We start from the raw sequence: 14,949 nt of genomic DNA, 5'->3' as shown, positions 1-14,949 counted from the left end.
CTCATCCTCTTCGTCAGGAGGGCTGGGATTGTGAGAAAGGAACACCTGAAGGTTTTGAGGGCCACACAGGGGTCTTGGCCAAGGTACGCCTTGCCTGACCCAATAGGGCTATTCCTCACTTCAGGCAGGCAAATAATACACCAACACGGAAGAGCAGAGCACCACAACCAGCAGGCACCCTGACTGGTGGCCACATCCGGTCCAAGGCTAGGTTTGAAGGCACTTCATGTCTTCCGTTCTTCAACCCCGGTGGCCAAATCCACCACCATCCGATGCAGCCTTTCCTCCTTCTGTGACGAGGGTCGGCCTCTCACCCTGAGCAGGCGGTTGACTCACCGGAAAGCTGACTGAACAGGGCAACCTAATCGCAGGACTTCCTCCTGTGAACTTTCAGGCATCTGATGGCTTGCAGACTCTCCTGCTGTGCTGTAGATGGGTGGAAGTCGCCCTTTTGCAAAGCTTTGCTTTATTGCTCAAGACATCCAGCGGGTCACTAACCCTGCGGGGATGGCCTGGGGATCATCAGAGCATTTCTCAACCTCAGCAAGGGGTGGACTTCAACTCCCAGAATTCCCCAGCCAGCCATGCTGGGCAAAATTGACAGCCTTTTCTGTTGCTGCTCTTGTCTGAGTACTGCTCCCAGCTTTAGTTCCTGGAGGACCCTCCATCTCTTCAACAAAGAGGCAGAGCCGGTATAAATAGCCAGCAGGGTCAACAGCTGTTTCTGGAGTGAGCCCAAAATGCCCACTTTATGGCAGCAGATGGGGAACTCTCTGGGGTGGTGACTGCTGAGAGGAAGGGCAGGAGAGCTCCTTGGGAAGCCTTTCAGTCATGGATGAGCGCTTGAGGAAGAGGCCATCGCAGCTTGTCTGCTGCACCCCAAGAAGGCCGTGGGGGCTCCTCTGACAAGGGAGACCGGGTTGAGGCTTCCCCCGTGGCCCCCTCTTGAACGGAAGCAGGAGGAGGGAGCATGGATTTCAAGCTGGCTCAGGCCTTGCAAAACTTCCAACATGGGATGGAAAATCAATCAGAAGGACAGCAAGTTGAAGAACATGAGGTTGATAGTTGATAGCCACTTTTCTGGCTCATAAAATGTACTGAAAAGTGTAAGATCCTCTGAGTTGCAGCTCCTGTGATTGGCTGGTGAAATGGCCCTGGAGGAAATCCCCTGCAGCTCTAGAAAGCCTTTTAGCAAAACTTGTGACTTCTCCTGATTTTGTGATGCTGTAGATTAAGGACTCTCCTCCTCCAACGTCCACACGTTGGAGACATTTCCTGTATGTTGACTGCTGTGGTTTGGACGTCCATCCCATAGTCAGTTGGTCTCCAGCTGAATTGGGCAGAGCCACCCACCTTTCCCCAGCATGCTTGGGATGCCAGCGTCTTAGCACATGCCGGCAGCAGCAGCAGCAGCATCCGCTGCGGGCTGGCTAAGAAACTGGCATCCCGCAAAGGCAGCTTTAGCTTCAGGGGGGTGAGAAGGAATTAAGAGGCTCTGCTGGCTGGGTGGGGCTGGGGCAGCCACCTGGGGGAGCTGGAGGGGGCCCAATCAAGCTCAGGAGGTGCATCAGGGGCTTGGTGGTGGCCACACATGAGTGGTGAAGCACGGGAGAGTGGATCAAAGGAAGGCAGGAGTTCCCGTGGAGATCTGGTGGGCAATGGACCCTTCCTCAACCTCGGGGTACTTGGGATCCTCCAGTCAGGGCCAAGAGTACTGCAGATCCAATTCTCCATTTACAAAGATTGGTGTTTTTAATCGAACTGTTCCGATTTCTTGGTCTAGTAGTTCAACAAAGCAGGGATGCTGCTTCTCCTTGGAGCCTCTGCTGATCTTGCAGCCTCAACTCCAAGCCCTTCCTCTCTTCTGCTTTTTCTTCTCCTCCTGCCTGAGCAGCCTCCTGCTACCTCTCGGAAGACCCAGCTGCTTCCAAAGCTCCTCTCAGGAGTGACAAGCATCTCTCCAGGGAAAGGGGATCAGCGGCATCTCAGCCCCTGTGCCAGCAGCTACCATCTACCACTATGTTCTTTGACCTCAGATGTGTGGACTTCAACTCCCAGAATTCCCCAACCCACCATGCGGCTCTTGGTGCAGAATATTTTCAGTTGCATTTGGAATCTTTTATACGGCTTCCAGAAAGTTTCCAAAGAATGAGACCTTCTGAGATCTTCAAGTATGCTTGAAAGAGCTCCCAGAGCAAAGGTGGGATGAAAAGCAGCTGGTTTAATCTTGGCCAGGGAAGGCCTGGGAGGCATCTGCTGCAAGCCCTCCTGGGGCAGGACTGAATACAACAGGCATGAATTAAAACCATCCGTCATATTTTATAGCTGGAGACCAGACAGACCTTTTACAGCGGCTGATAAGAAAAGGGGAAGGATAATCAGAAAGGCAACCGCAGGGAGGACACCTCATCGCCAGGGCCTCGGCTGCTGAAGGCCAGCGGCAAAGTCTTGAACCCACATCTTGCCTCTGCAGGAGGAGAGCCTGGCCTTTGTAGGAGGTTCCAGAGAAAAGGTGTCAACGTGACACAAAGGCCTGTGTGGACTGGAGATTGTGAGACAGGAGTCCTTCGCATATGGAGGGTGCCAGGTTGAGTATTCTTTGCCTGTATTGTTCAGGTTCGCTCTCAGAGTTCAGGGCAGCCACACAAGGCTTCTCTCTGGTCCTCCTGCTCCTCCTGACCAGGGAGAGTCAAACCCTTCTGGCCTTGATTCATTCCTTAGAATGCACACAGCGGGGTAGGATTTCAAGAACAGCTCAAAATAAAGTATGTGTAAAGAGCTGAGCTCCAGTTTAGAAAGGAACTCTGAGCTGACGTCGAAATAGCCAGGGCAACTCAAACGGGTGCAACCAATGGGGGAAGCACAGCAAGAGTAACATGGGTTGCACTCAGACAAGAGGGGAGTCCGCGTGATCGGGCCCTCAGTGCTTGCTTCCCAGGTCCCCCAGCTGCGCTAAGACAGCCTGGCCCCCTCCAGCTCTTCTGGGCTGTAACCCTTGGTTCATACAGCTCACAAAGCCACCACGTTGGTGTCTTGCTTTAGTTTTCACTAAGTTTTCACTGCGCACACTAAGTAGTTTGCAAATGCTAGAATATGGCATGTGTGGACCTAGTCTATTATGGCTGATTCAATAAACCAAGTCTTAAGGTGATGTGTAAGAGTATCATATGCTACCCTCTGTATGGATGGGAGTTGTAATCCATCCCCTTGGGTGGGTGCCAGCTGGGGAAGCCTCCGCTGAGCTTGATCCCCCCCGTCCACTCAAGACGGAGCAGGAGGGGAGGGTCGGCCCTCTGGCCAGGCAGAGAGAAGCTGAAAGGTTGAACTGGAGACCAAATATCCCCCGGCTACTCTGGAGGCGGGTGGGGAGATCAAGATCTGGGAACCAGAAGAGACGCAAAAGATTGCATCTCTTCAACAGACCGGAGCCCCTTTTGGGTCCACAGACCTTCCATCAAAGCCAGGACATTCCCAAATCAGGACTTTCCAAATGGAGAAGAAAAATATTTTTCTGTGTACTTATATATAGCATGTACTTTTATTGAAATGCTGATTTGGATAATTTGGGTTTTATCATTTCTGATCTATAATAGGTTATTAATAAATGTATTGCATTGCATGTAAAATGTTGAACTGTAACCTGAAAGTCAAAAATTTTCAATAATGTTGCAAGTAAATAAAATTGCAATATATTGCAATAAAAAAAAAGCCAGGACATCCCGGCATTTCTCCAAAGACAAAAATCGTCCAAGGAGCCACTTTGTCTTCTCCAGGGCTAGACAGAACTTTGCCACCACAGCTCAAGCCTCCCTCCTTGGACGAAAACCACACTGCACTCTGGGGGGGCGCCCTCTGCTGGAGCAAAAGGTTAATGACCAAGGTCCCCAAGCCCTCAGTTTGGTGGGCCAACCCACCTATTTGGGCAAACACACAGAAGGCAGACCGGGCAACTTCATGTAGTGAGGCCTAACTGGGCTCACAAAGGGACACCCCCCCATGTGTTCCACCCACCCTGAGGTCAATAGGAGCCACACACTCTTGCACTAGGCATATTCCCTTACCATGCCATGGTCACAGTATGCCTTCACACCCTCGGTCCTTAGTGCACAACCATGGTTACATTACAGCTATTTCAAGGCAGGCTTTGCTATTTCAAGGCAGGCCTGCTTTGCTAGACAAGGTTTAACCTAATTAGTTTGACCAAACATTGAGGAGACAAAACTAGGATACAGGTTGGAGAGGCTTGGACCCAACAGGTGAGACCTGAGATGAGCTGGCCAAGGTGGACATGCCTCGTTGCTTCATTGCCCCGCCTGGGACTCACTGTTAGGAAAAACTTCCTGAGAACAATTAACCAGTAGAACAACTTGCCTCCAGAAGTTGTGGGTGCTTCATCACTGGAGGCTTTTAAGAAGAGACTGGACAGCCACTTGTCTGAAATGGTATAGGGTCTCCTGCTTGAGCAGGGGGTTGGACTAGAAGACCTCCAAGGTCCTTTCCAGCTTTATTCTGATTGACTTCAGCGCTCTCTACAGGTGAGGAGGACTCTCATGTCCCAGGAGCTCCTCTTAAAGCCCTTGGCACATCCTACACTTTTCACAATTCCTAAACAAATGCTCCACTTTGCCTTTTATAGCTAAGGCTGCGCCACCAGGCTCATCCTGTCCAGGCTGCTTGAGGAGGCTGGATTCAGCAGCAGCAGCTCTGCAGAGGGAAGCAGGCACTGGAAGTGATCCAGGATCTGAGCGTTAACCTTGCCTCTTGTGGAAGACCCACAGAAAGCAAGCCAACCTATAGCCACGATTTAGCCTGGTGTGCTCTGCAAACCTACTTGTGCAATCAGGTTAAGGCTCCATTGTAATGCCAGCCCAGAACATTGGTTGTTTTAGGTAAGCCCTTGTTGCATTAAGTGTGGTGAAGTGTCTCACTGAACGCAGCCAAAGGAAGTTGGATGGAAGCTGTGTCTTCCCATCTCGCTTCCAAGCTGAATTCACATGTTGTGCTAAGTCAGGATTTGTTTTCTGAGTGGGCAGTTGAAGAAGCCTCTATTGTCCACATTCATCATGTGAAGCAATTATCCTTGGTTTATAAACTAGCATGGCAGAATTCACACCAATTCACCCCATGTTCCTTTTTCCATTCCAGGGAGAGAACCTCATGGAGGACAAGGGTGCTGCTTAAAGCACGTGACCATCTATCGTTGACTTTACTACAAAGCCTCGGAGGACCCCCAAGCCCATGCAGCAGGAAAAGCTCTGAGTTGTTGAGAATCTCCTACCTCAAGGTTGCTTAGTTTCCCCCAGAGAGCAAGTCAGATCTCTTTCTGGGACTGCAGGAACAGGTTGAGAGGGGGGCAGCCTCCTGCTTCCTCCTCTTCTTCTGAAGGCAGGAGGGGGGGGTCTCCCTCTGGCCTTTGATGCCCACCTGAGAACAGAAGATCCCAACAGATGTCCTCCAGCTGGTCAAAGCGGACCAAGCCAAGGCCAGATTCCTTTCCCTGTCATCACCTTGCCCTGCCTTTCTGTGGATCAAAACGTGCAAAAATACAACCCCAGGGCAAAACCACTGAACCAGGCGCATTAAGCCAAGTTGCCTTATGTAACAGCTGCCCATGAGATCATCTGTGACTCCCTCTCCCCCAGCCTGGGAGAAAACCTTGCAATTAATTGGATGACATCACCCTACCTGCAGCCACCTCCGCTGCCTTAGATGGACATCGCCATTTCCTCTGCCTGGGCATCCAGACCCAGGAGCAGGCAGGCTGGGGGGGGGGGCAAAAACAGGAAGAGAGGCCTTTTTTGGCTAACGGAGGCTTGCTTAAGCTTCTGTCCTTTCCTTGTTGGCCTTTGTTTTTTCAGCAAAGATTGTCCCCAAGCTTTGAATAAGCCTGCACGGACTGTTCAAGGCTTCAGGCAGTTCTGTGCAGGTGGAAAAGATGTGGAAAAAAGGAGAGAAGGGGCTTATAATTCCTTCCCTGCACCCCATGGTTAAAGCTTAAGCCTTTCCCTTTCTTTTAGACCAAAGGTTGCTAGAAAAAGAGAGGATTCGGAAGACAGCAAAAGAGGGTACCTCTTTGTAAGGGTGGGGGGGGCACTGAGAAAGAAAAGGCCACCCCTGCAGCTGGAGACCTAAACAACCCAAGAGTTTCTCTTCCAGCTCTGGTCCCGAGAGTTGCAATGAACACTGGGGGAGGGTGGGGAGGGGGCTGCATTGGTATTGGATTTTCTCACCGAGGGGCTGTTGCTGACCACAGAGCTGGGCGTCAGTGAAGGAGGCGGGCAGACCTGTTTCCGGATTTGTGCTTTGGGAGGAAAGGTTGAAGCCTCCCTTTGCCGGGAGCTGAGGAGATCACCTTCCCGCTCTGGGCGACGGTGAATCACGTCATCCCTGGAAAATGTGCTCAGGCCTCCCTTCCTCTGCATTTCCCAGGTCTCCAGTCAGCCGCCTGTTCCCTCGTTGGGGGGGGGGGTTCATGGGGGCACCTCCTGCAGGCATGGATGGAGAGGCTCCACGGCTCCCTGCTGCCTCTTTGCAATGAGGGAGGGCTGGGTTTAACTCTGCACCGTCTTTGCGTCAGATGGGTCTGAATGTGGCACTCCCCTCCCCCAGATTCCCCTTTGGCACTGTGAGTGATGAGGCAGGACCCCGAGGCTGAGCCCAGTTATCCAAAGGGAGCCCCTCTTCACTCCTGGACCTTCCCTGCGGAGGCAGGGAAGAGGGGAGAAATGCTCTCTATGGACCACAGTGGGTCCCGCAGCTCTTTGCACCCTTTTGGGGAATCTTTCCGCAGGCAGTCCTGTCCCGCCGGCCTCTGGTGATGCACACCAGACTTGACCACCAGATCTAACCACAGCAAGGCAATTCATCACCAGGAGAGGCCATAAAACTGGGGCAGGATGAAGTAGCTGCTAAAGGCACAAACTGGGCCTGCCTGTAAGGAAGAAGGGGGGGAGGAAGGGGCAATCTCTTGCAGGAAGGAGGGAGGGAAGGAAGGAAGGGGCTTCCTGCCAATTAGCTGCCTGCTTTCCTCCCCCCTTCTCGCCCCCATGTTAAAAAACCGAGCCCTGCCAGGGCTTTTCTGAAACGCTCGCCTTCCGCCCCCTCTCCGAACGGGGGGGGGGGGAGCTGCCCCTTTAAACAGCAGCCCTGCTGAGAAGATTGGAAACAGGACATCTGCCGTGCAGCCCTCTGGAATGCGGGCCTGAAGCGAAGAGGACCCTATGTGGACAGACGGGAGCAAAATACCCTAATATGGAGCGGATCCCACCAGACCCCAGGAATCACCCTGCCCTCCTCCCTCCTCTACCCCTTGGCAGTCTCTGCTCTGTGTCTTGGCAATGGGGGGGGCACTTTGTAACCCTGGCCAAGCTGCCTCGGTAAACACAAAAAAACCCCAAGTGAGGGACCCAGGCGGAGGGGGGGGCAGTTCCTGGGGGGTGTCAGTTGGAAATGGCAAACTCTGGGCATTGCTGATTCCTTGGCTACAGATGGCTGAGCCCAGGAGAGCTGGAGGAGGGGGTTCTGAGGCATTTCCCTTCCCATCTTTTAAGAGCGAAGTCTTAGTTGGAAACTGAACTGAGAGATCTTGGCCCCCAACCACCCGCCTGGCTCAGGGTGCTTTTCAAGAGGCTTAACCAAGTTTTTAGGAAGGAAGCCAATCTTGCCCCCTTTCTGCTCCTGGGGGGGGGGGCTGAGCCCTGGAGCAGGTTGCGCCCCACACCCTGACCATGAGGAGGGTTTCCTAGCTGGCCTGTGAGATACTGGACCAGAAGGACTCTGGCTGGCTCCAGAAAGCAGCCATAATTCACTTTTATCTCAAGGGACGATAAATTTCCATATTAAAAAAGAGCGCAGGGGAAACCAGGCCTTTTCTGGCGCTCTCTGGGGGAAGGCAGTGATTTATGCCCACGACGTGAGAGCATTTTGTACTCTCCACTCTAAAGGAGAAAGCGAAGTGTTTTGAGGCTGGGTGGGGCAGCCAGAACCTTTCCCTCCACTGAAGATATTGTAAGTGGGGTCAAGCCACTTGCCTGGGGCAGCCCTTCCAAGCCTGCCCTCTCTCCCCACCCGCCGGGATTGGAATACATCTCCCATCATCCCCACTCAGCAGTGACTCCAGGAAAGTGTTGGTTGCACTAACCCTTAAGGCTAAACCTGGTGCAAAGTATCAGGACTGAGTCTGTTTGCAGTACTAAGCCAAGGTTTCTCAACCGGGGCAATTTAAGATGGGTGGACTCCAACTCCCAGAATTCCCCAGCCAGCTTGGGAGTTGAAGTCCACCTATCTGAGAAGTGGCCTAGATCAGGGGTCCTCAACCTTGGCAACTTTAAGACCTGTGACTCCAACTCCCAGAATTCTGGAAGTTGGAAGTCCACAAGTCTTAAAGTTTCCAAGGTTGAGGACCCCAGGCCTAGATCGAGAAACACTGCTCTAAGCCACAATGGCTGGTTCACTGCAGGTAAACCAAACCCAAACCAGCCACGTCCTGAGCAGTCTGTGCAGGTCTCTTTGCATTGGGGAGACCCAGCTGCTGACCAGTTGACCAACAGTTACCCCCCCCCACACACACACTGCCCCCACTTTCAGCCCGGCTGCACCCGCAGATGCCTTTCTGATTTGGCTCCTGCGGTGCTTCCAGGATGAAGAACAGAGGGCTGCCTCCTTCTGCCAGCAGAAAAACAGCACCGTTCGGCCAATGGGCAGCCCTCAGACTGAGGTTGTTTTGGCACCAAACCTGGGAGGCAAGGCAGGCAAGTCTTGTGAATGCACCGGTAGGGAGATTAAACGGGGAGTGCCGGACAAAAGATTTCGTTTCAAAGAAGCCCAACCTGGAGCACTACAGATGGTGACAACTTAGCTCAGGAATGCTGCCCCCTTTACCAGCCACACAGAGTGCCGAGCGTTTCTGAATTCCTGAGCCTGGAAGACTGGCTGGCAACAGAGGCTGCTTGCTAAGTTTTCCTGCGCTGGGCAATTGCCTCGCCAAATATGCTGGGAATGCAGTCTCATTCTCGGCTTATTCTTTTTTCCTCCTCCAAAGGGGCTTAAAAGAACAGATCAGATGGGCAACTCAGGATTTGGACCGTTCCCCGACAGGATATCATTATCCCTGAGAGCTTCTGCACCGGAGACAAATTCCTTGTGTGTCTAATCACACTTGGCCAAAAAAGAACTCTTTATTCTATTCTCCAATATCTATTCTATTCTATTTTCCAATATCCTATCCTATTCTATCCCATCCCATCCTCCTATTCCTATTCTCCCCACTTGGTTTTCTTTCCTCTTCCTCCTTTGTGTTTTAGACTGGAAGCTCTTCGGGGCAAAGTTTTGGCCCCTCAAGTGCCTCAGTGCATAAACAAACACAGGGCTCATTGGCGAGTCTACCTTAATGTTCACACTCCCACCGCAGCTCTCACAGCGGCAGTTATATGCTGAGTTTACGTTCCTCCTACCGGTAATAAAGGACCTGGGAATTTGCTTAAAAAGAAATCTTAGGAATCAACAGTTCCAAGTAAAACTTACCCAGCTGACACCACTGACCTTCTAGTTCTTCAAGGGCAGTCCAAAATGAAACACATTGTAGTAATCAAAAGGGGGAGCCACTCAGACACAAATGAGTCTCTGACCAGGAAACAGGGATCCCTGGTTCCCTCATTGCACAAATGAACACAAATGCAACCAACGTGTTAAAGCTTCAAGGCTCTCCTCAAGGTGGACACTGTTCTTCTGTGTAAGGTCCTTTCTTGACCCAAGGATTCCCCACTGAAATGGGGTGCATAACATTTTAGAAAACAGAATAGCTGGTGGGTTCATGAGAGCACTGAAGGAAGGAGCGACTTGATTCAAAATTTTATTTAGGGTAAATACAAAACAGCTTTGTGGGCCAGGTAAAGAGCATACATACAGTGTAACATCAAGAGAGTGCATCATTTTGGACAGTGGCCATCTTCCTTTGGGTGGGCATGGCTTTTTCTGAGGGTGAACCCCTCTCCCAGAGGCCTGGGTGCCATGAAAGGAGCCTCGGCTGCATCCAGATGTTCCAGGGACGCACAGCAACAGAGTGTGAGAATTTCCAGAGTTGTTGAAGGATGGGAAGAATCACCAGCAGGCCCTCCTTCCCGATTGCTTCCAGTGGAGACATTTTCCCGCTCTACCAATGAAGCATCTGCCCTGAGGCAAGGACCCCCTCCTTCACTGGAAGGAAGCCCGCCCAGGAAAGGTGAGCACGGCTCTTCCATGGGAAGGGACCCGTGGTTGACCAGGTGCTTCTTCAGAAAGGTAATGCCGAGCACCAAGGGTGACGTTTTAGTCAGTGGACGAGAGCAGAGGGGCATAGCCTGGAGAAGAACTTGGGCGGCTGCTGTGTCCCCTTCCTCAAGAGCCATTCCCCGTTTTGACTGAAGCACCCCAGATTCAACCCATCAGCAATTTAAAGCTCTTTGCCAGCATGGCTGTTTTGCTGGAGGATGCCCGAGGAAACACAAACTGCATCTGGAAATTCTCTCCCTTCAGCCTTGGTGCCGGTTCCCCTGCTTGGCCTCTCTGCCTCTGCACCCCGAGCCCCACGTCCCCCTAAATGTCTCTGCTGCACAATGCCAGTTTGGTGTAGGTTTTACAATGGGGGGGCAACGGACAAAAGCTGTTCACAAAAGAGATCTGCTCACAAAAGCTGGTCCTTCAAACGGTCCCCTTCTCAATGGAGAGCCAGACTGAAGCCCAGGCAGGTCGCTGCAGGTAGCATCCTTTCCAAAAATAACATGAAATTCTGGCAAAGTGTTTTCTATCCAGGGATCTGTTTCTGGTGACCATGTGGCATGATCAGGAGCCGCCAATCATGGGGACCCTTATGGAACAATCCAAACAAGGACACCCCTCCCTGCAGGAAGAAAAGGGTGTCTTGCAGGGCAGAAACACAGCTCTGCTACTTTCGGGCTGGCTGGCGACACGTTTCACGGAGATCTGACCTTCTATCCACACTGACCATCCACAGGCTGGAGGACACAGTCCACGAGCAGATTTTGCCCCGGCTTCTACAGTTTGGCATGTAGATGCCACCCAGCCACACACCCCTGGCTGAGACTCTCCAGCGCCCAGCCTGAGCTTCCTGACTGAATTCTGCCCCCCCCTTCAGCCAGATGATGCCAGTTAGCGCTTCCCCAAAGACTGGAGCTGAGCAGCTGGTTACAAGCTGAGCTACGACGCTTAAGAAAGCTTCAAGGTATTCAGGATGGTTTAAGAAAGCTTTTTTTCCCCCCAGCAGACAAATTGCAACCCCCGTTCTGAAAATTTCTGCCACCCAACAGCCAAAACATATTAAGGAATTGCCCTGTTTTCAGTCATGTTGCAGTTTGGAATAAGAAGCACAAAGAATAATTTTACCTTAGCTAAGATTTTATGTCACATTAAAGGAAAAATAATTGCAGCACCTTTGAAATTGCAGCCTCTCACTCAGATGGAGCTTTTTTTCTAAAGCGCTTCAGTTTAGAGAGCGGTCCACTGATCATTTACTGGAAAAATACAGTCTGGCTTTATTGTTCAGATGTTAAATATGCAGACATGGTCTTTTGCAATTCCTAAAATCAACATCTGACTTCCCTTAGCAAAGCTTGGGGAACAAAACAAAACAAAACAAAAAGACCAAAATGCACATTACTAGTCCTCAGGGGTTCATAGAGTTTAAACTCACAACCCAAGAGCAGCTTTAACGGACACAACGTGGTGCCATCCCAGGTCTAAATCTGCCTCTTGGGCCCGTCCTTGTTCGCAGCAATGAAAAACTTAGATATGGACCAGGGTAGACACCCCACAAAACAAAGTATCCACAAAAACAAGAGAGAAAAACGGTTGTGTTTAATGCTGAGCAGGTGTGTTTGGTGCTCTCTGCCCCAGAGGAATACGGGCAAACGGGCATCGCATCCTTCCGAAAGCAGGTTATTCTAATTCTTGGTGGGGGTACAGGAGGGGCTGCTGTCCACAGTGTGCTGAACCGAGTACTTTTAGTGCAATAGGGTCCTGTGAAAGATTCCTCCATCTGTGAAACTGTCTCGTAACACTGGCAGAGAGCCACCTGCCCCAGCTCCAGGGGGGCGGCTTCTCCGGGTCGAAGACGTCTCAAGCTTGCTTTCCCACGTGATACCAAAGAGGATAATAAATAGATCAAAACTTCAGGATATGTTATAATACTGACTTGATCACCCCAGTTGTGAGAGGCAAGATTTTTTTCTCCTGAGATACAAGAAACAAAGGCCGGGGAGTGGGGGTGGGGCAGAGGGGGTACCCTAACACTGTACCATGGGGTGGGCTTGCCAGGAGGCTGTGGATAAAGTGTTGGGTCTTCTCACATACCCCAAATGTTGGCAAGGGCTTGGCAGTGTCTCTCTGTAGCACGGCCCCTCCACCTTCCCACCCACCCCCACCCCGTGCTCGGCTCACTTTCTTCCCAGCGAGACCCGTGCGGGCGTTTAGCCTTCCTCTTCCCGCAGCTCGCTGGGGAGGAACTTGTACTGCTGCTGGCGGATCTGGGCCAGCTTTTTCCGGGCTTCCTCCAATTCCCGTTCCTTTTTCAGCATCTCCTCCTGGGCTGCGATGATCTGGGGAAACGAGACAAGGATGGTGCTACAGAAGCCCAAGGTACGAAAAACCAGCCAACCTCCTTGACTGAGAAGCAGCTGGAGCGTGGAAGAGTCCAGGTCATGCGGTGTCTGACACCCCCAAGGGGACCCCCGAGGGAAGCTGCCCTTTCTCCCTCATCCCAGAGGGGGAAGGGACGACGAGGGTCTTCCTGAGCTAGAAGGAGCTGCTCTCTCCACCAGCTCCAGCTCCTGCCCAGGGTCAAGCGAGTGCACGGTTCCTCCAACAGACTCAAGCGATCCACAACCTGAGAAGAAATGGGACGGGGGGCACCAGGGAGCAGGCTCACCTGCGCGATGCCCCCCACAAACTTGGTCTTCACCACCACGTCGTCATCATCCGCCTTCCCAAAGGCCGCCTTCTGGGCTGCCCTGACCAGGTTGTCCGACGCCCGTTTCACGGCATTGCCTGCCACCTGCGGACGGAGAGCAGAGACAGCAGCGGGAAGTGTGTTGCTTAGACTGTGTGTAATTTGAAGGTGTGTGGTGCACACAGCTCAAGGGCCGCCTCAGCCTGTGAAGGAAGGGCCACATCTCCCCCCCATCCATTTGGGGACGCCCTACCTGCAAGCAGAGCGCGCTTACCTGCAGCCTCCTCATGGCCTCCGAGTCCTGGTCGGCCTTCACTTTGCAGGCCACCAGCAGCTGGGCCGTGGAGGCGGCCACTTGCTTGGCCGAGGAGATGAGCTTCTCCTCGCTGGCGTGGCCCTGGACTGAGGCGTTGGCCGCCTCACAGAGGTTGCTGGTCGCAGCTGCCACCATCCGGGCCTGCCGAGGACATCCGAAGAGGGCCAGGCCCCGCCTGAGTACGGAACTGGGCCAGGTGCCCCTCAGATCCAGTCAAAGGAGGAAGGTAGTCCTCCATGAATAACCATATTCGCTTAGTGACCATTCAAAGTTACAACGGCACTGAAAAAAGTAACTTACGACCGTTTTTCACAGGATTGTTGCAGCATCCCCATCATGGTCATGTGACCAAAATTTGGGTGCTTGGAAATTGGCAAGTATTGGTGAGAGTTGCCCTGTCTGGGGCCACCATTTGGGGCCTTCCCAGCTGGCTTTTGACGAGCAAAGCCAACAGGGGAAGCTGGATTTGCTTAACAACTGCAATGATTCCCTTAATGGCTGTGGCAAAAATGGTTGCGAAATGGGGTGCAACTCACTTAACGACTGCCTTGCTTAGCAACAAAAACCTTGGGCCCCATTGTGCTCGAAAGTTGAGGCCTGCCTGTAACTGACACAGGATCTCATTCAGCATCGCACAGGCAATTGGATCTCGGGATCCGCGGTCTGCCCTCCAGCCCTCTCTCCATCTGGTCCCCTCGGTCAACGAGAGGAACCCCAAAGCCCGAGAGGTTGGGGGGGAGCTTAAAGAAAGGAATGGCAAACTCAGAAGTGACTCACCGCAGAAATCAGCCCCTGGGACCACTGTCCATCGTCGGCGGCGTTGGCAGGAATGGCCCCCACCTGGAAGTCCAAATTCAAAAAGGCCTTCACAACATTTCAAAGCGTGGTTGTTTGGTAAATAAAACGGAAAGGGAATTATTATTATTTTGCTTTCTAAAGCAGCATTTCTCAAGCTTGGCAACTTGAAGATGGGTGGAAGTCAACTCCTAGACTCCAACTTCACGATGAGTGGACTTCAACTCCCAGAATTCCCCATTCTTGGAATTGAAGTCCACCCATCTTCAAGTTGCCAAGCTTGAGAAAGTATTCTAAGGAATCCTTTGTCTTCAAGATAGGATCAAACTGCACACTTGGGCACTACACAGCCGTAAGAAGATGGCGCCATCAAGGCTACTCCCTTTTTCTCTCCTCGCTTCTCTGGATTGGCTTCGGGTTTGGGTTTACCTATCACATTAAGCTGAAAATGCAGCTCTGCCTTTGGATCAGTAGACTGCAGGAAGCCAGCCAGGCCACCGTGGTTATTTTACAATTATAGCTGAAAAAAGTACAGTGTAGAAATATGTGGCCAGGATTCGTTGGAGAGAAAGGGGGACAGAAAATAGGAAATGCTCCAAGCGTGAGGCGGACGGAGGCAGAGAGCTTCCCAGTCGGGGTGGGGGTCCCGGTCACCCACCTTGCCTTGGGCGACCAGCTCTCGCTGAGCAGCGGAGGCTGACTTGACGAGGGCGCTGGTGGCGGCCGCGATGGACTTGGCCGCTTCGAGAATCTGTTCCTCAAAGTCAAGGGTCTCGTCCGCCTGCTGCAATCAGAAAAGAAGCCCATCAGGCTGGCCGCACCTGGCGGTTCCCGTAACTGACCGCCTGGCGTCGCTATTTTAAAACCTTTCCTTCAAGAAATCCCACAAGGTTAGAAG

The 14,949-nt window shown here is 52.2% G+C and overlaps 1 protein-coding gene across 1 annotated transcript in view; it reads right to left on the bottom strand.

The window, feature by feature from the left end:
* Window positions 1–12,461: 12,461 nt before the first annotated feature.
* TLN2 (talin 2) overlaps window positions 12,462–14,949 on the bottom strand; it is a 40,281-nt gene continuing 37,793 nt past the window's right edge. Inside the window, 5 exon segments of the mRNA XM_015811033.1 lie at window positions 12,462–12,590; window positions 12,920–13,045; window positions 13,215–13,397; window positions 14,034–14,096; window positions 14,710–14,835. Of these exon segments, the coding sequence (XP_015666519.1) occupies window positions 12,462–12,590; window positions 12,920–13,045; window positions 13,215–13,397; window positions 14,034–14,096; window positions 14,710–14,835 (627 nt within the window).

This window comes from Protobothrops mucrosquamatus, unplaced genomic scaffold (genome assembly GCF_001527695.2).
Source record: "Protobothrops mucrosquamatus isolate PMUCROS unplaced genomic scaffold, P.Mucros_1.0 scaffold27, whole genome shotgun sequence".
NCBI lineage: Eukaryota > Metazoa > Chordata > Lepidosauria > Squamata > Viperidae > Protobothrops > Protobothrops mucrosquamatus.
Note: the sequence above shows the minus strand (reverse complement) of the source record. Positions and strands in the feature narration are given on the sequence as shown.